Below are 18,705 nucleotides of genomic sequence, written 5' to 3'. Positions count from 1 at the left end.
AAATGAAATGGAATTGAATTTGAAAACAAATTGTTCGGCTGGTGCGGCACCAGGCGGATAGCTCGTTCCAGAAGAGTCGGTCCAGGATGGATGGGCTTTACGGCCAAACCAGAAACGCAGCAATCGAATGGCAGCGAGCAGCCCCAGGTTGTGCAGAGCCTGTGGCTGGCCCGTGGTGGTGGTGGTCTGTGCCCCTGCATGAGCTCGGTGCTGGGCCAGGTGTGGCGGAGAGGTTGGAGCAGATCAGGAGTCACAGACCTGGGTTACACCGCCGCGTTTCGCCCCTGGTTGCTCTGTGATCACGGGCATGTGTTCTAACCTCTCTGAACCTCGTAAAAGGTCAGTGAAGTGCTGTGCAAACAGCGAGATGTATGGATAGCCGTGATAGCGGGGGGGGAATTTCCTGGTTCCCAGGCTGCAGTTTAATCCTCTAGATAAGTCGGTGGTTTTGATTAGGGGATTTTTTCCCCAGGCGTAGGGTTTGGGGCCACGTTCCCTCCAGCAGCTGTTTCTGGGGACTCCCAGTAAGCAGGCACAGCAGAAAGGGGAGTTTTGGTGACGAGAAGGAACCAGGCGAGTGCTTTCCGTGCTAGGAAAGCAGCCATCAAAGTGCTGATAGCAGGCAACTTCACCCCTTGTGCCCTCTCTTCCTCCCTAGTGTTGTTTTTTCCCCTTCCTTAGATTATTTCACTGCCTTTATCTACAGCCTTTGGGGAACCTTAAGGACATTTGTTTTGAAACTGCTTTAACCCTTGGTGTAGTAAATGCTATATTCCCTATATTCTTAAGCAATAATTTTATTAAATTGCCTCAGGGCTGGGTACGATGGGATATTTTGGTTGCACTTTGATCTTTGGCTGTATTCTTATGCAGCAAGAGTGTAAAAATGAGTCTTGACGTTGCCATCGATGATGGGAGGATTTTGCCTGTAGACTATTTGGAGGTGGAAAAGAATGGATCCTACCAAGACAGTAATTCCAAATAAAAGAGGGAAGAAAAATACATTTTGGGTGTCCTCATTGTTAGAATCCAAATGACATTCTTTGCCATGGAGTTTTTGAGGGTTGAAGGAGTCCAGTTACTGCCTTTTCTTGCAGCTGAACGAGCGCGAGAAGATAAAACCTGATACGTTTGAGTAGATGCATCTCTGGTGTGTTGCTGACACTGGAAAGATACTTTATTGTCTAGCAACTAAAGGTCTGCCTATTCATTGTGAGCTTTTGTCACATCTCTCCCATGGAGATGCTATTGCATATGAAAGTCTGATTGATACTGTGGCAAAGGTCAGGAGGGTAATAGCTTTAATGGTATCCCATGAAGCAAATCAAAATTCCTCTAAAAGATTCTGTTCAATTTGATATTAAGGGTCTGGTAACACTCCAGGGATTCTCGTCTCTGCTATTAAGCTTATTGCTATTACAAAAATTAACGTTTGAGCTCATTTATTTATTTTTTTCTTGGTAGGATGTTCTCCAAGAAGAATGGAAAATAACTGCTGCTCTCTCTCGCTCTGTTTCAGGGATCCTCAATGCATTTGCTTGCCATTATTTAAGGAGCCTTTACTAAAAGCTTCTGGATTGTGTTTCTAAGAGGACAAAAGATTTTGTATTCAAAATGCTTATAAAGGAGTATCGTATTCCTCTTCCGATGAGCGTGGAAGAATATCGAATCGCGCAGCTGTACATGATACAGGTCAGTAACATTTCTGCTGGTGTGTTTGGTGCAGGCTGACACAGGGCTTTGTGTGGAAGAGCATGTGGAGAATGAATTATTTTAAATTTGAGGTTTTCTGAGCAGGGGGAAAAAGGAATACAAACTTCCAGTTATGAATTCCTGAAGTTCTGCCTCCTTTTGTCCTTAAATTAGAGAACCTCTGTTCGTCCTGCCTGGGGAAATACTGGCTCACAGATAGGCCGTTCAGGAGAAGGGAAGTATTGAGCCTAGGGCTTTGGGAACCGAACTGGAGGTGATTGGGCTGTAGGGCTTACGCAGCCACTGCTTCCCAGCCAGGCTGCGGTAACTGATGATGCCAGCTCCATCTGCAAACCAAAGGCTTGTGCTCTTTTGCACGGAAGAAACAGGCGTAACTTGGAATTTAGGGGAAAAAAAATCTAGATGTGGTATTTCTTATGTGCCACTATGAGACAGATACTAATCAGTTGAGGCATAAAACTTGTTATTTTTAATAGGCTGTTGAATACTGGTGGGACTTTTTGTTAAATCCCCTCTCTTCAATAAAAGTTAATAAAAATGTTGGTTTTTTATAACTCAAATCCTCTGTGCCCATGTTCTCCCACTGTTTGAAATCCAACTGGGAGCGTTTTTAAAAGGAAATGAATTTGAAGAGTTATTTCATTGTCCCGCACCTTAAATAAAAATTAATTTTGCTTATCCAACAAAGCACACGTCTAATACTGAGTTGGCAGTAGACCTCCTCTTTCTGTGGCGGGATGAATGCTAGCAGAATCCACTTTGGTTCAAAACCTAAAATGACTTAAATTTAAGGAAAAATATATAGCAAAAGCACAATTCTATCCCTTCTCTCCCCCAACCATCCAACTGTATTTCTTTGTGGACTAATACACTTGGACTTGACTGCCAAAACAGCGTATGGTACGTGTTTTCGAGTGATAACAGTGTTTTTTTTCTGACACTACTCCAGGATATGTATCATCTTTGTGCGTTTAGCCTAAATGTGAACATAAATTAGTAAACATTATTCCTAGGTGGCATCATTTTTGTCTAGCTTTTCCTGATGCTGTAGTAGCTTTGAATATTGTTGTAACTATTTTGTCACAAATTTTTTCTTCCAAATTTAGCCCAGCTGTTTTAAATAAAGAGCTGGCTAATGGAAGCAGTGTGTTAGCTGTGCAGAACTCCTCAGCGAGCAGCAGAGCGTGCAGGAGAACGATGTGATTAAGGAGGAAGAGCCCACCTAATTTAACGGAGGATGAATTGTTAACTGGGGAGTGCCTGCATGAGGCCTGCTGTCAGACGAACTATTTGACTGTGGAGGACTTGGTCAGTGGGATGAGTTTGCTGTTCGCTTTCAGCAGTTAAAATAATTAATGTGGAGCACTGGGCTCCACTTTGTTCACTTGACAGTGATTTTGGCCATATCTTCATGTCAAAGGACTGGACATGCCGTTAGGGCTTCATGCAGGGGGGAGGTTCACTGGCCCAGGAAACTACATCAGAAACTACACCTCCATCCAGCCCTGCTTCTAATTTTCTAATTCTTTGATATGCAGCAAAATTAGTTTTCCTCATGGGTCAGGTGCAGTAGCTGGTGTGCTGGGAAGTGATGTTGTCACGTCTCTGATCTCCCTCCACCTACCCGGCGCAGGGCAGTAAGAGATGCTGGATGTAGCCCAAGATGCAGGTGAGCTACAGAAGTGAAGTACGTGGCAAGCAAGTGACTTTGCTCTGTTATGTGTATGAGTAGTACAAGAGGAAAAGTTAGCTGCGCTTTACACTGAAAGTAGTCTTAGCTCAAAAAAAATATAATTATCAAAACCAGGAAAGCCACTTACAGTAGTATATGGAGTTTATGTTCTGTTTATTAGTATTAAGTAGGGATCTGCTTCTTGAAATTGGTGGAAAGATTCCTGCTGCCTTCAATGGGAGCTTTTCCTAGACCTTGCTATAAAATGTCCTTTTTCTTCAGTGTGATTTAGAAGTGGAGGTTTTGTCTGTGAGACAGCTGCTGGGGAGAGAGCAGTGGGGAGCATGACTTGCGTTCCTTTCAGAGAATGGGAAAGTGCTTCGTGTCTGTCTTTTATTTTGCCTCTGAAATGTGTGGGGAGGTCACAGGAGAAGCAAGCCGTGTAGGTTGAGCCTCCTTAGGGGAACAAGCAGAGATATCTGTATAAAACAGCAGTGTAGAGGCATTTCTTAAAAATGTTTGTCTGAAATGTGTAGAACAGAACCATTTAAAGTAGTTCCTGGGGAGAGGAGCGATTCTTAAGAGCAAAAGGTTCATTTCAAAGACATTTGTTGCATACAGTACGGTGTTGTTACCACTGGAGACGCCAATCAGCCCGTTCTGTAAGAAGCAGTTTTCCAACAAGGTAAAAAGGATATGTCACAAGTATTCCTCAAGGGTTTTAGGCAGTCTTAAGCATGTCCTTGAAGTTGATCACTCATTTAACTTCAAGCTCATGAGTGAAGCTCCCTATTAAGCTCCAAACCAGTTGGTAGAAAGCTGCTCTTTCAAGAGCAATCAAATCATTCTCCCGGATTTCAGCATCCTCCCAGCTAAAGATCTCCAAAAAGATCTTCCCACCTGGGGATGAAACAGCTGCTCCATGCAGTTCCTCTGGGAACCCTTTTTGCAGAATTAGGCCCTCCAAGCCATGTTGGCATGGGCGTTCAGACTCAAGCTGTAATATTGTGGTCACGTTTTAAAGACGTTTCTATGGAGGTTTTTGCCTTTGCAGTGGAAGGTCCTTTCATCTCCTTTCAGGAGGGAACAGTCCCTCCGTCGTGTTGCAAGCCATAACAAAATTTCCACCGGTTTTGATGTAAGCAGCGTCATGCCCAAGTAGCAAAGGATCTTTCCTTTGAGCCAGGACAGGCTGTACTTGCATTTACCATGTTTGCAGGATGGGAGAATTAAAATTGCACATTATTATAAACTGTTGTTGGTACACTGTGCCTCTCGGCAGGCGAGACATACAATAAATCATTGTGTCCGCGCCCACGTTGCTCTGAAGCTCCTCTTGTGCTTAAAGTTCCCCAAGCTGGTTTGTAAACCTGTGAAAACCGAGATGAGTGGCCTGCTGCTTCCTTTTGGTTTTTCCTCTTTTCTGGGGGAGGTGGAGGGTGGAGAAAAAAGGAGTCTCTCAAGTATTGCTTTCTGCTAGCTTCTGAAATACTATCTACAGAGACAGTGGTTTCAGTACTTTAAGTAGCACTTAGATTCTTCCATAAATAAGTTAATTTTACATTACAGCAAAGGGCTTAATGTACCCTTCAGTTGCTTGAAGCCTAGCAGGTCTAAACTGAATAGCTTTCCTCTATTAAATTTTAGTCTATCAGTATCACTGTTTTCATGGGAAACCTCTCACGCAGTGTTGTTGGCGTCATTGGGTTGGGAGCCCTTGCTGCGTTAGCCACGGAGCAGTTAGGTCTCAGCTCCTCCATGTGCACAGTGGTTGTGGTTCATTTTTTTTCATCATAGCCGCACTTTTCTCTCTTTTTCTATCCAATTAAAACATACTAATTTTTATATCTGAACTCAGAATCAGTGATCTTCCTGTCTAGTGTGGCCTGTCGTTCTGATGCATAAAAGGCAAAAAATATATCAAACCAGTGAAATCACTCTTTGCATCTCTTTTCTAGATAAGAGTTTTACAGTGTAATTTTTTTCATAAGATCTGTATGCACGCATTTAAAATCCCACTGCTGCTTCCAAGGGGGAGAGATGTCTAGATAAACTTGACCTGCAGACTTGCCCACAGGACTGCAAGAAGAAACTGGAGGAACTGCAGGCTCCTGTCCTAACATAAGCAGAAAGCTACTTGGGTAAGTGCTGGCAGTGGAGACCCGAAATGAAGCACAAACAGTTGATGGAGGGGACTGTTCCAAGCATCTGTAGGGATTTCTTTCTGAAGAAATGCTGAACCAAGGACTCTGTCATGGATGTCTTCTCTGACTCTGTGTATCACCCCAAAGGCATGTGCAATGTTTCTGTCTCTGCAAGGACTGTGAAGCCTCTTGGGCACAAAGGATAGGACTGCTCTGTTTTTTCTCTGTGACACTTTAGATAAATCTTATTAAGGGAACTCTTAATTATTTCTCTTCTAGATGTTTGCATATTTGTCTCAGCAGCTATCCTGTCCTGTAACGTATGCTTTCTTTTCTTGTGTGTTTAGGGAACGTACTTTCTGTGTCCCCCCTTTGCCCCAGAAACAACACACATTTTAATATTAAGTCTCTGTCTCCTAAAAGCTTGTATTCCAAGATCTGAAGGCATTCGTAGGAAGATCAGTATGTTATTAGCCAAAGGTCAGCCCATTTATTGTCTTAATACCATTCATTACTGCAGTTCCATATGGCATGGGATTCCGAGAGACCATTGCCCTTCTGACCCCTGCATGAGACGAGAGGATTCCTCACATTATTAAATCTTATATTTATACCAGCGTGCACAGCTTGCTTTCTCTGTTTCTCTGTTGTAAACAGCTTCAGTCCTCTCTTGCTCCAAGGAGATTTCTCTGGGTACTTGTGACCTGCCTCCCAAGACAGCGCGTATTTTAGAAAGACTCGCTCGGACCTAGTGATTGCCTTTTGAGGATGGGAGTTATTTTAAGATGCTACTTCATCCTTATGAGCTAATAACAGTAATACTTCGTTATTCGGCACTTTGAAGGTCCACAGCTGGGGAAGGACTCTGGCCCTTGTTTGTGGCAATCTCTTTAGGAAAAGCCATCTGCTCAGCACTATCCGTTGAACTTGGCCGGGATCCTGGGCGTCGAGGGCTCTTCGCATCTTTTAACATGGGCCCGTCTTCTACAGTCCCTCAGGGCTCTGCATTTATTGGCTTTGCTGAAAATTCAGAGTGTGTTTCCAAGCATCTGCGGTGTGCTGTGCTCACCTGTCGTAGTGCTGGTGGAGCGCCGCCAGTCGCTTTCCTCCCTTCCAAAAGGCGGTGATGTGTCGGTCGTCGCGGGCTCCAGACCCCCGCGCTGCCCTGCGTTCGCCTTTCTTTGGCTGAGGCTCTCAGGCAGGGCCTTTGGGAACAGGCTCCACCACAAAGCCCGTTTTCGGTAATTTTTGAGGCCATGTGCTGATATCTGGGTGCAAAAGTCTTGTCCCTTAAACTGTTAGCTACACTTGGCAACTGCCAGCAGGCTCAGCAGATGGTGCAAGATTGAGTGGGGGAAAGCAAAGCAACCCTTCATCTCTGGACACCGAAGAACAGGATGGCTGATTATTTTTTCGTTTCGTTTGCAGATGCCTTGGCCATCTGGACAGATAGACATGTATGCTTTAATTTCAAAAGCAGGTGACACCGCTGACAGCTCCGGAGACCTTGGAAGATGCAGAGTCTCCTAAAAGCAAAATCCTGGTTTGAGGATTTCAGTGAATTTCTATGCTGCAGGATTCAAAACCTGTGACTCTTATGTTCTCTCTTCCTCCTCTGGTTTTCGTAACCTTTTGTCTTTGATCACAAGGGCTTGTGCCCTTATGAAAGAGGACACTGAGATGCTCACACTTGCATTGCTTCTGGATCAAGGGAGGGCTGCATTTGGTGTTACTAGACTTCAAGTCCAGTTTGCAGGAGTTGACATTGACAACCATCTGGATTAATGTTTTGGAAAACCCTACAGAAATGGCAAACTTTTTCCTTTTTTTTTCCTTTTTTTTTCTTTTGTAGTCATTATCTTGGAACAGTTCTTAAATTGGCTGCTATTCCATACCTGGTGAAGAAAGTTTTTATTTTAGAGTAATGAGCTATGGTGCTTTTACAGTCTGCATGCTTCTGCTCTCCAACAAAACTCAGTGAAGATGAGATAAGGTTATAACAAAGCATGATTTTAAACTTCAGATTTGTACTAGTTTTAATAAAAGATGCAGCACTGATAATCCTACTGGGTTTGTGTCTGTCAAAAATCCTTTTTCCTGCTCTTTCATTTTTATTCTTATGAAAGAAAATTTGATCTGTCTACTTGTGAACAAAATATTGATTGTTGATCTGGATTAGGTCCTTACTTCTAAGATCTGAAGGCAAGTGATGAATTAGGTATTAGGAAAATTCCGGGGATTTCTTTGAGCCAGTCCTCTGGTAGTTTAGTGTACAGTCTATTGGGGAATAGTTGCACTAGGTTCCTAAAATCTGGGATGTAGTCGGAGGATCAGAATTGATCCGAAACAGGGAGTTGAAATTTCATCTCTGACTCACAGCATAATAATGGGCAACTTGCTTTTTCTCCTTCTAAACTAGGGACAGTAATCCTCACGGACAGTGTCTGTGGAATAGCTAATGCAGTGAAAAATCCATTTAAAGACAGGGAAGGAAATACTTGAGGTAAGATGAAATATTGTGCTGGAAGTGTAGCAGACATTTTGAAAGATGGAGCGTGTGGGGTAAACAAGTTTGAGGTATCTCCATAATAAAGTGATTCCTAATTCATGTGCCTCTGGCACATACAGCCTTGGCTCTGTAGGAGTGTGGCTGGGTGTCTTTGTAAGGCGGGGTGATTAATGAGTGGCCATGAGAACGGTTCTCTTAATGCTGTAAATTATTTATAGTCCTGTGCAATTGATTGTCCTCAAAATATCCTGGTATTGTACAAACAGCTTCATTAATTTCTAGACCCGATTCTAAATAATGCAGCGCATACAATATTTTACAAGTTGACGCTGTGCATACCTGTGCTCTGTCTTGCAAGAGCCTGCTGATGACAACCTGTCCCAGCTTTAATTTTTAGGGCTTTTTTTAGGAATATGTCTTACATTACAAGAAAAGCAGCCAAGAGTGATGGTGCTGCAGATGAGGCACAAGTAACCTGTGCTTGCTTGGGTGAGAGCAGTCCTTTCTTTGGGACAGGGCCTTCTGCAGGTCCAGCTTTGTTCTGCTTCTGCTGGCTGGGATTTCTTGCAGGATTCTCCCTGTATCTTGAATTCTCCTGGTGGCGATGCCCTGCCCTCGGAGCCTGGTGGGAGCTGCTGGTCGTGCCTGGGGCTGGGTGCAATGCCAAGGTCTGTGACCGTCACCTCAGGCAGCTCTCAGGAGAGCGAAGGGGTGGCAGGAGCAGACCCAGAATCTCCTGGACACTAAAATACCTCCCACCAGCAAGTGGCTCTTCTGACAGGAAGACCCTTCAGGGATGACATCCTTTTCTTTCTCCTGGTGTGTTTACTGCCTCCTTGGAGGCAGCATTACACAGTGATTGAAGCAGGGGACAAAAGGCCAGCCATTTGTGTGTGATAGTCCCAATTCTTGCTTGGTAAACTCAAGGGAAGAGCCCCGTAATATCCCTGCTTCTGGCAGGGAGGTGATCAGAGGGCAGCTCCCTGCAGAGCATGGGAGGACCTAAAGGGTCAGCCTTCCTGGAAATTTCATCTGTGCGATACTAGATTGGGAAGACAGATGACAACGACTTGATGGTTACTCTCAAAATCTTCTGCCGAATTATGTGATGTGGTTGGGTACGCCCAGTGAAACCAGACTGGCTGGAAGGGGAAGGGCAGGAGGTGCTTGGCCCTCCTGGTGGCTCTGAGCGTAACCCCCAGCCGCAGAGCATGCAGGACAGCCCTTTCCTGCGCAGAGTTGATGCTGTTGATTTCTGATCTGTCAAGAAGTAGCATCCCTTCCAAATCCAGTCTTGGATGGGGGCATGAAGGTGGTTTGTTAATGGGTAGAGTGAATTGGCGAGGCTGTGCTAATGGCCAGTAAAGTCTTAGGTCTTTGTGAAATGTCTCTGTCGTGATAGAGCTGTCCTGTGTGGCCATCTGCTACAGCAGCGTGGGAGATGGCAGGGTCTTTTCGTGGTATGGTGGCCGGGTTCCTGCCTGTCTGGGCAGCCTTCTGAGTTCTCCATGTGCACTCTTTACAACTCACTCTCGTTTTAGGACTCCTTTTGTTTGTTTTCGAATGGATGGTAGGAGCACTTAAGACCAGGTTTTATATTCAGCCGGTGAAGTGCTGATGTTTGGGATAAGAGGTACTGCCCAGATGGAAGGAAGCACTGTGCATTGCCCAGCTATTGATCAAACCTAGAAAGAGGATATTTAAAACGGCTGCTCCTTTGCCTTCATTAATAAAACTATTGACGAGGAACAGATTTCCTTCCCCTCTCTCCAGTTTCAGGTCATTCCTACGTGTACAGCGCAATGAGAAGTGGAAGTGCTATCGTAGAGCTTCGTGTTCGGATTGTTGTCCTGTTGACTCGAACTAACCTTCCTTTGCTAAATAAGTATTGACACTGGCCTTCGTGTAGTTTTTTTTTTTTTTACAATCACTAATTGGATTAAAGCAATTGTCATGCGTGAAGGATGCATGTTAGAGCGCAAAGGGCACATGGAAAGCTCGGCGTGGGCACCATGGTTACTGGTGACATCACTTGGTTTGTGTTAGCAGCAGGGATATGTGTGCAGCGCTGGAGCCGAGGTGAGGATGGCCTAAACTCAACCCAGCCGACCGCTGATGCAGTCCCATTGCCATGGAAACGGATGGTGCAGCTTGGAGTTGCCTGCATTCATAATGTGATGCACGTGGTGTATACAAAATCAGGGTCCTGTGGCGTCCGCTACTTCTCAGAGGAGGTAGAGAGTGGGAAATCCCACTGCGGTGGAACTTGGTTTGCCATATGGGTAGTGCCACCGTCGCTGTGCACAAAGAGGTACAGTAAGCCTTGCGTTTGAGTAACAAGAACCAAACTCACGAGTTCCTCACTGTCCTCCAGCAACGTTGCTGCAGGCCTGTCAGTCCCCCTTGACATGGATTGTTTCTGATTTGTACTTCACAAAGCACAGGTCCAGAAGTACCATTAAAACCCAGCCCTAGGGGGGAACAAGGTTCCTCTCTCCTGCCTCCTTTAATATTGTCTTCCCAATACAACCAGTAAGCATGCACTGGACTCCTGCACACCAGGAGCAGAGAAGCTGACCTGCCTTCCCTTGCTTCAGGGCTGCCGAGTGTCTGCAGACTGTTTTGCCGTATCTTGTTAAAGGTCCCGACTCAAGCCTGGTAAAGATTGCCACATCACAGTTAATTTGTTGAAATGGGGCTTGAAAGATCTGCATGCTACACACAGCCCTGCCAGCAGCTCTGTCTCTTCAAGTTACTTTCTCCCTCTTTAAAAGGCTGCTCCCTTGCCGAGCCTGTGCTCTATAATGCCTAGCACTAATGGCACTTTGCTCTACTGAGTGCAGTACAAAAGCCTTCGACTGACAGCCAAAGGTTGTGTGTGCTGTTCTACTTCAGCAACCTAATGTATTAATAACAGTATGGGCCTTTTTTTTTTATTTTTAATTAAGTTCATGTAACTTCCTGTTTGCTCTTAGAAGATGCCGTGCACTGATAAAATTATGTCAATTTTGATCTGATCAAAAGTTTTCCTTCTTGGCTTCTGTAAGAGTGGAAGAGCACTCTTACATCTCCCCTGCTCCCTTCTTTTTTTGCACTAACAAAGTTTTTTTCCTCAGGTATTAGACTGATTCAGGTGATATCACCTTAACTGAATGTTTCACGGTCTTTGACACATGCATTTTTTGGGGAAAAAAAATGGTTTGAGGCATAAGGCTCAACTACGCTTTTAGGATAAAACAACATTTTGTTTTCATGGTCAAAGACCTGATTTTGGAGTACCTGCAGTAAACACTGAGCATGAGTGGTGCCTGGTCTATGAGATATCTGTGTCAGCAGATGGGAGGTTGGTGGTGGTGAAAGCTGGTTGCTCGTAATGAATTAGATGTCAGTTCAAATGATCAAAAAGGAGTGGCTAACAGAACCCAGCGCTGAGTCATACCGCGGCAAGAGACAGCTGAAGACAGAAAGGATACACCCATGTGTGTGCACACAGTCACCGTGCGTGTTATCCACGTACAAAAACCCTCTGCTGGAAAAATGCGCGAAGAATAAGCCATGTATTAGGTTCGGGACCTTGTGGTATTTTCCAGCATCTCTATCGTTGGCCTTCTGGTTTTAGGTGCTGTGTAATTCAGGCTTGCAGCAGCTATGGCTGCAGCTGTGCATTTGTTGTCGTGCTGTTTTATTTGTGGTGCTCGATGCTGGTATAGCCACAGTGAGCCCAGCTAACAGGCTGCATTGCTTCTAAGCTCTCCCAGCATTTCTGGAAAGGGTTATTGAACTCCTGTCTATCAAGGACGAGGGGGAAAAAAAGGTAATTTTTAAGCATAAAAGTGAAGGGGAGGGAATTTCATTTCCTGCCTAAACTTGACTTTTGTGACCTAACAAAGTAGTGAAAAAACTGTGAGGGAAGGGATCTTCTCATGAGGGGAGGTAAGAAGGGTGTAAAATAGCAATCACACTACATGCACCTGCAACGCGCCAGCTGTGGTGTAACTGGCACCTTCTTGGTGCGTGCAGCCCTGGTGTGCCCCGTAGCGTGTGCACCTTCTTAGTGTGTGCCAGGAGCACATCAGGGCAGGCGGTTGGCGATGGGAAGGGGGCAATGCTTTGGAAAATCAGTTAGAAGATGAAATCATGGTCAGCCTAAATGACATCCGACCAGAGATGGTTGGGAATACTTCTCCCTTAACATATAGAAGAAACTGAACACACGTAGCTTACTGCTCTCCCATCCTAAATTTTGTTCCTTAGCTCTTTACATCTTCAGAGCCTTTGGTCTTCCTTTCTAAAACAGAACGGGGGAAAAAGTTCTGATTGCTGAAACCAGGTCTTAAAAGCTATCCAAAAATGGCCAGATTCATCCATCCTAAGCAGCCTCAGGAATTTTGTTTTCTGGTGAGTTGCATGAAGCAATTTAGGCTTTCTCTGCTTCCCAAAGGACAAGGCTGTTTCTGGGGTTTTCATTGCCACTTGTGATAGCCTTTGGATCTGAAATGACAAAACCCAGTAATTGGCCATAGAGAATGTTATCTCAGCCTCCTTTGCCACAACAGTATGAGGAAGTGTTAGCAGGATCCTCTGGGGAAATTTGTTGTCATGTTCTTGTTCAGTGGATACGTAGATGCCTTTGCTATCATTATCAGCTGAAACCATCTACCAGCAGTAAGCTTCTTGCATCTGTGTCCAAATGGGATGAGAAATCCCAAGACTTGAGTGTTATTTTAATGGATTCTCCCAGGAGAATTTGTCTGGACTATCAACATATCCTGTTGCCTAATGGGAGCTGGAGGGGAAAAAATTGTTCTGGTTATTGTTTCCAGACAATGGTTTTGTGTCCTCGTTATTCATGGACAATAGGTCTACGAAGTGTAGCGCTGTCAGTCTTCATAACTTGAATAATCTCAAATCAAAACTCTCATGGGTCATTGAAATAAGCCACCAGCACTGTGTAAATATATTGCGGTAATGCACCAAGAAACTTCACTGTGAAGCTAGAGCATGTCAACCCTTTATAATCACTGTCTAACTTATTTGGATTGAGGAGTTGAAATGTAAACAATAATCAGTGGTAAACAAGGTAAGATTATAGCCGTAACCTGTTTTTAAAAGCTAGAACAATGCTTGGATTACCTGCTATCACCATGCAACCCACCCCATCTTTACTCCTCTGCAGCATTGCTCAAAGTAGTAAGTTACAATTAAAAAAAAATAAAAATAGAAGAAATGAAGGCACTGAACCATTTGCAACACAACCATAGACTTTGCAGAGATGTTCTGTGTGTGGACTTGAGCCCATACACAGTTGTGCTTTACTCTGGAGATGAAACACCGGGCGTGTGTCTCGCTGGGCAAGGGGATGGAGGACCTGCAAGCTGATCACCCCGTCGTCGCTCGCGAAAGGCTTTGTTTGCAGCCGCTTGTCTCCTGTTGTGAAGGACAGATGATAAATGGGGTTAGGCTAGCCCGATGTTTAAACGACATTCATCGGAGTTATTCATTCCGTAATTGTGATGGTGAGGTCATGTGCTGTGTCCCATGCTATGCTGCTGTGCCAAGAGATTTATTTTAATAGAACCCTTTAAGTAACTGGCATTCTTGCTAATCATGGTGCATCTGCTTCTCTGGGTTCCCTGTTATGAGTAATTTAATGCTATTACTTTAGCTAGGAGGGATCTGTGTCACCATCTGTCCTGGAAAGCTATTGATGGGGCTGTGCAGAACATCGAGTGGCATCAGCAGAGGAGAGGGACTTCTAAAGGGATGACTGGATTTCCTGTTGTAATACAATATAAGACGGTTTACTGTGATTAAAGCTTAGATATCTTGCATATAAAAGCTGTTAGCTACTCTTTGATTTTGTTGGGGACTGTTCCTCAGATGTTTATGTAAAGGGAAGATGCTGTTGTCAGTAGCAAGTGGCAGTAACACAGGTAATTTGCTAAATAAAGCATCTTCTTTCTGCAGGGGCAAGGTCTACGAGGCTGAAACCTTAAAGACTGGCCCTAAAATGCCTGCACAGCAGCCACTCCCAGCAGACGGGTAGTCTTTGGAGAGGGCTTGCCAGACACTTCTCAAGCCAAATGTTTTCCTAATCAATGGTTATTTTTTAATTGTTGTTTACAGACCACTTCCTTGTAACGAGCCCTCTCCATGCTGTAGCTGAGTCACAATAGATGTGAAGAGGCTATATGGCTGAAAGCAAATTGCTCTTCACTTCCAGAAGTGGTGTACTTTCGCTGAACCACTTAGCGCAGAGTATCATCCTGGTCTGTTGAGTGTGCGTTGCTGATGTCTTTATTTTATTGTCTGAGATATGTATCTTATTTTTGTCTTTATGACAGGTTAGTAATTGTACCATTTACCATCCAACCTGGCCCCTCTGTTCCTTCCTGACCTCGCTGTGCTTGTAGCCCTCTCTGTATGCTAATTGAGAGCGTGCAGGACTGGGAGGGAGCTTTGTGGGGATTTCTTGAGAGTTTTTCTTTGATTGTAGCGTTCTTCCTAGTGATAAATTGTGGTATGTTTTGAATATAGTTTGGCCTGACTCAGTCCTTGCTCAAAAGATAGTTCAAGATGCAAATTTGCAGCTCTGATTTGTGTCATGCAGAGGTGCAGCTCTTAGTTCACGTTCATCTAAGAGAATATTCTTGCTGTCCCCTGTCCTCTTTTGTGTAGGTAAGTGACAAGCAGGAGGAACACACAGGGCCAAAACTTGCTTGAGGTTTGCAATTGGGTGAAAGAGGCTGTGGGCTGGAGCTGGTCATCTGGAAAGGCTGAAGGAGGAAGCATGCACTGCTCTCAGAACAGGGTTCGTGGTCTCCTGCAGGTGTGCAGAAGTGAATAAAATAACCAGAAATCAGAAGTGGGATGCAAACTGACTTCCCCAAAGAGTCTCAGTTAATTTAGGGTTTTCCCTTCTTTGTTCCCGCTCCAAGTGTTGGGAGCATGATACCATGCCGCATCTCCGGCGATCAGACAGAGAAGTGGAGAACTATCGGAGAAGGATAAGGCATTTCTCGGAGATACCTCTGAAAAGAAAAGCATGAAATCATGTTCCCACAAGGAAAGCCTAAGAGTGTTTTTATCCATTTTAATTTCAGTTTCAACTGTGGCTATTAAAATAAATCTTCAGTGTTTTGGTTTTCCATTACAATACAAGCAGCTGTAAGTCTAGGGACAGGATTGTTCCCTGCAGGTTTGGCTTTGCACCATCCTAGCAGGTGCTGAGTCCACTCGGTGCTGTGGATTTCTTGAAAAACTCCTAAATGGGTTTTGGTCCGAAACAAGGACCGGCAGATTGGACTTGGAATTGTTGGTAACCACATAATCTGGAACAGTAGTTTTCAATCTAGCTGATGTGTGAGTCCACATGTGGTAATTTGGCACAAGGAGAATCTGTATTTCCTCTGCTTTTGATTTCCACGTGCTTCTGCCATATAATAAGACTCTAGATCTCCATAATTTGTATCAACTGTTCAGAGCAGATGCTGCGCTCTTATTCTGTCTGACACATTCGCCATGCCTGCTGGGTTGCTTTGTTTTCCAAGACCTTCGAGTTAACCAGATTTTTGGGTCATCAAGATTATTTAATGTTATTGTCATAAATATTTGTACAGGACTTGGTCAATGCTTATATAAGAACTGAAAGACAGTAATTTGTTTTAAGAGGATGTGTGTTTTAATGAACTGCCAGCAGTATGTTAGACATAAACTTTAAAAAAGTGCTTCTCTTTTGCGGTACTTCACAGTTTGTGGGGTAGGAAAAAATGACTATTTAGATTGTCAGTTATTTAGATTTGTTGGTTGCAGCTGTTTAAATTTAAAATCGCCTGAGAGTTATTTAGAAGTACATAGCCCTCTTTTTAAATAGCTCTGTTGGCTTATCATCCTGTCCTCAAAAGATGAGAAGCCGATCGCTTGCATCTTATTAATCATTTTCTGTTAAGTCTTGTTTTCCTTGGAATTGTTTGTTTGCCAGAAGTGAGAGGTTGTTATTGCATTATATTTCACAGTTGATTCTTGTGTATAATTCCATTTTTTTCTTAATTTCCAGAGTACCGTCCTCTCAAACAGAGACAGTAACTGAAAAGCTCAAAAACACTAACAATCTGAATCTGTTGGTTGGAAATGATGAAGGCTATCCATCATCCAATCTGCTGAAATGTGTTATAGCTGAACAAATATTTGGTTTGCCTCTAGCTCTTCTTAGAAGCACTGAAATGAGGTGTTTTGTTTGTTTGTTTGTTTGTTTTATTGAAGGAACTTTTGCCAGGTCCCTCAATGAGGGACAGTGCTACAAATAAGCCAAAATATTGAAGCTGCCAGGGGGTACTGTGTGCATTCTGGCAAACTTGAGTTCTTTCTTCTAAATATCTTAATTAGCAGAACGTAGTCTCCAAGCTGTTCTTGGAGAGCTGCTGCTCTGCCAGACCACAAGCAACAAACCCCTAAATCCTGTGGGTTTAGGTCATAAAACAGTTTTTATTACTGCAGTGTTGTGCTGTGTGTGTGTGTGATTCTTCACGCTGATACACCACCACAAGAATGTGCCAAGTTGGACAAATTCCCCCTCGCCATGTCATCCACTGATGTGAAAGCTTTTTGTGCTGTTGGGTGGTTCAAAGCTGGAGCCAAGGTTTAGTGTGCTCCTGGAAAGAGAAATGTGTTACCTATTATAAGAGGAGGGATTTGTGCCATGAGGTCTCCGTGCAAATTCTCTCATAGCTTTAGAGATGTCAAATCCAGATTTGTAGTGGATCTCTAATAAATCTCATCCCAGTTCCTCTGTTGGCCAGATGAGTATCTAAATCTGTCATTTATGATCTCAAGGTTTGGTAATCTTACTGCCAAGGTGCTGCTACGGGTCTTGTGGCTATATAAAACTGTGATCAACAGGAGTCTGAGAAACCACCCCGATCTTCATCTGCTTTGAGACTTGGTACGTACAAAACATTGGAAAGCCTAACTGTGTGATATATTTTCCTTTTCAGAAAAAGAGCAGAGAGGAGACATGTGGGGAAGGCAGTGGAGTAGAGATCCTGGAAAACAGGCCGTACATGGACGGACCAGGAGGCAACGGGCAGTATACTCACAAAGTGTACCACATTGGTATGCACATACCCAGCTGGTTTCGGTCAATATTGCCCAAGGCAGCTCTGCGAGTTGAAGAGGAATCGTGGAATGCATATCCTTATACCAGGACAAGGTAAAACTTAGAAAAATGACCAGAGGTGTTTCCCTACTTCAGGGAGAGGTTTTGATGCAGTGGCATCTCTTACATCTCCAGTAATATTTTTTAGAGAAAACATGGCGTCGAGTCCTGAAATTCTTACACTGTGCTTTATCTCAGAAGCATCAGCGTTGCATGGGCTGACTGCATGTGTACTTGAGAATTTGTGGCTGGCTGCTTTAAAATGTGAGCTGTTTTGTCCATCAAAGCGTGGGAAATCTTGAATGGTTTTTATTTAGTCTGGTATCCTGCACTGTGTTCTACTTAACATTGCAGTTATCTGCTAGCTCAGTGAAGTTATAAATGTACGCAGTGATGGGAAAGCTGTCATGTCGAACACTATCAAATAAAACAGGACTCACTTGCCCTAAGAGGGAAAGAAGAGGGAGAGAAAAATCTTTAAAAATTGTTAATAAATACAATGCTTCTTTTCTGGGAACTATCTTACTGTCTTTTAGCTAGAAAATAACAAACCTATGCCCAGTGGTTTTCACTCTGAGAAGAGAGTCAGAGGCTCCAGGGAGGTGATTGCTCTTCATTGTTTCATCTGATTTTTGTCTGGGAGGACTTCAGATGCCCTGGACTAAATACCCTGTATGCTAGTTACTCTGGTTTAGAGCATTTCCCCTATTCCGGGTTTGCAAGTGTGATGTTTCTGTCATCTGTCATAATAAAAAGGCTTTAGGATCTTCTGATTTTTATCAGAAATCTAGGTAACTTTCATAGTTCTGTTTTAGTTGGCCTCTACAAGTAACGTGAGTTTGGGGAAAGGTGGATAGTCAGTGTGTGTATGGACAATTGCTCATGACTAAATAATATGGAGCTTATGACTTTCCAGTGATTAAAGTCCACTTTCAGTTTGTTTTTATCCATCCTCTTGAATTGTCTGTGAGTCAGTAACCTGGCCAGGAAACCTGGTCTTGGGCAGAACCAGTCTGTATTTTATTCTGCTGCAAATTCCAGGCAAGAATTCTGCTTTTTTCCTGCTAAAAATGCACTTCCAGGGTGTCCTGGTGTCATATCTATAAGGATAACAAAACTTGTTAATACAGCAGACCCAAAAGTTATCTCCTTGCTGAACACTGCTCCTTCAGATGTGGTCTGCCCTGATAATTGTCTTTTGGAGGAGACATTGTCAAACTAAGTCACAGGCTTTTGTCAGTGTCTCTGCAAAGTGAGACCACCCAAACAGTGTGGGAGCATTGGAATCTTTTCACCCATAAATCCATGTAACAGCTCAGGAGGAGCAAACCCCCTTGTGCTGTGGGGTTGGGGGTTCACTAAATCAGAGCTATTCCACTGAAGCCACAAGTCCAAGGCAAGCTCCTATCTTAAGAATTTAATAAAGAAAATCTTTCTAATCTGTACAGTCAGTATTTTAAGTATATCTGAAGTAAAATACGAATGAAGGCTGACTTGGATTTCAGGCTGATTT

At 43.8% G+C, this 18,705-nt stretch overlaps 1 protein-coding gene across 14 annotated transcripts in view; it reads left to right on the top strand.

Annotated features, from left to right (window-relative positions):
- PITPNM2 (phosphatidylinositol transfer protein membrane associated 2) overlaps positions 1-18,705 on the top strand; it is a 132,486-nt gene that overhangs the window by 65,060 nt on the left and 48,721 nt on the right. For all 14 annotated transcript variants that reach the window (XM_083804375.1, XM_083804362.1, XM_083804370.1 and 11 more), the window contains 2 exons: positions 1,520-1,692; positions 17,032-17,246. In XM_083804375.1, the coding sequence (XP_083660501.1) occupies positions 1,615-1,692; positions 17,032-17,246 (293 nt within the window). In that variant the 5' untranslated portion in view covers positions 1,520-1,614. The remainder of the gene's footprint in view (positions 1-1,519; positions 1,693-17,031; positions 17,247-18,705) is intronic.

Source organism: Anser anser (assembly GCF_964211835.1).
Source record: "Anser anser genome assembly, chromosome: 18".
Taxonomy (NCBI): Eukaryota; Metazoa; Chordata; class Aves; order Anseriformes; family Anatidae; genus Anser; species Anser anser.
This window is presented reverse-complemented; position numbering and strand designations above follow the sequence as displayed.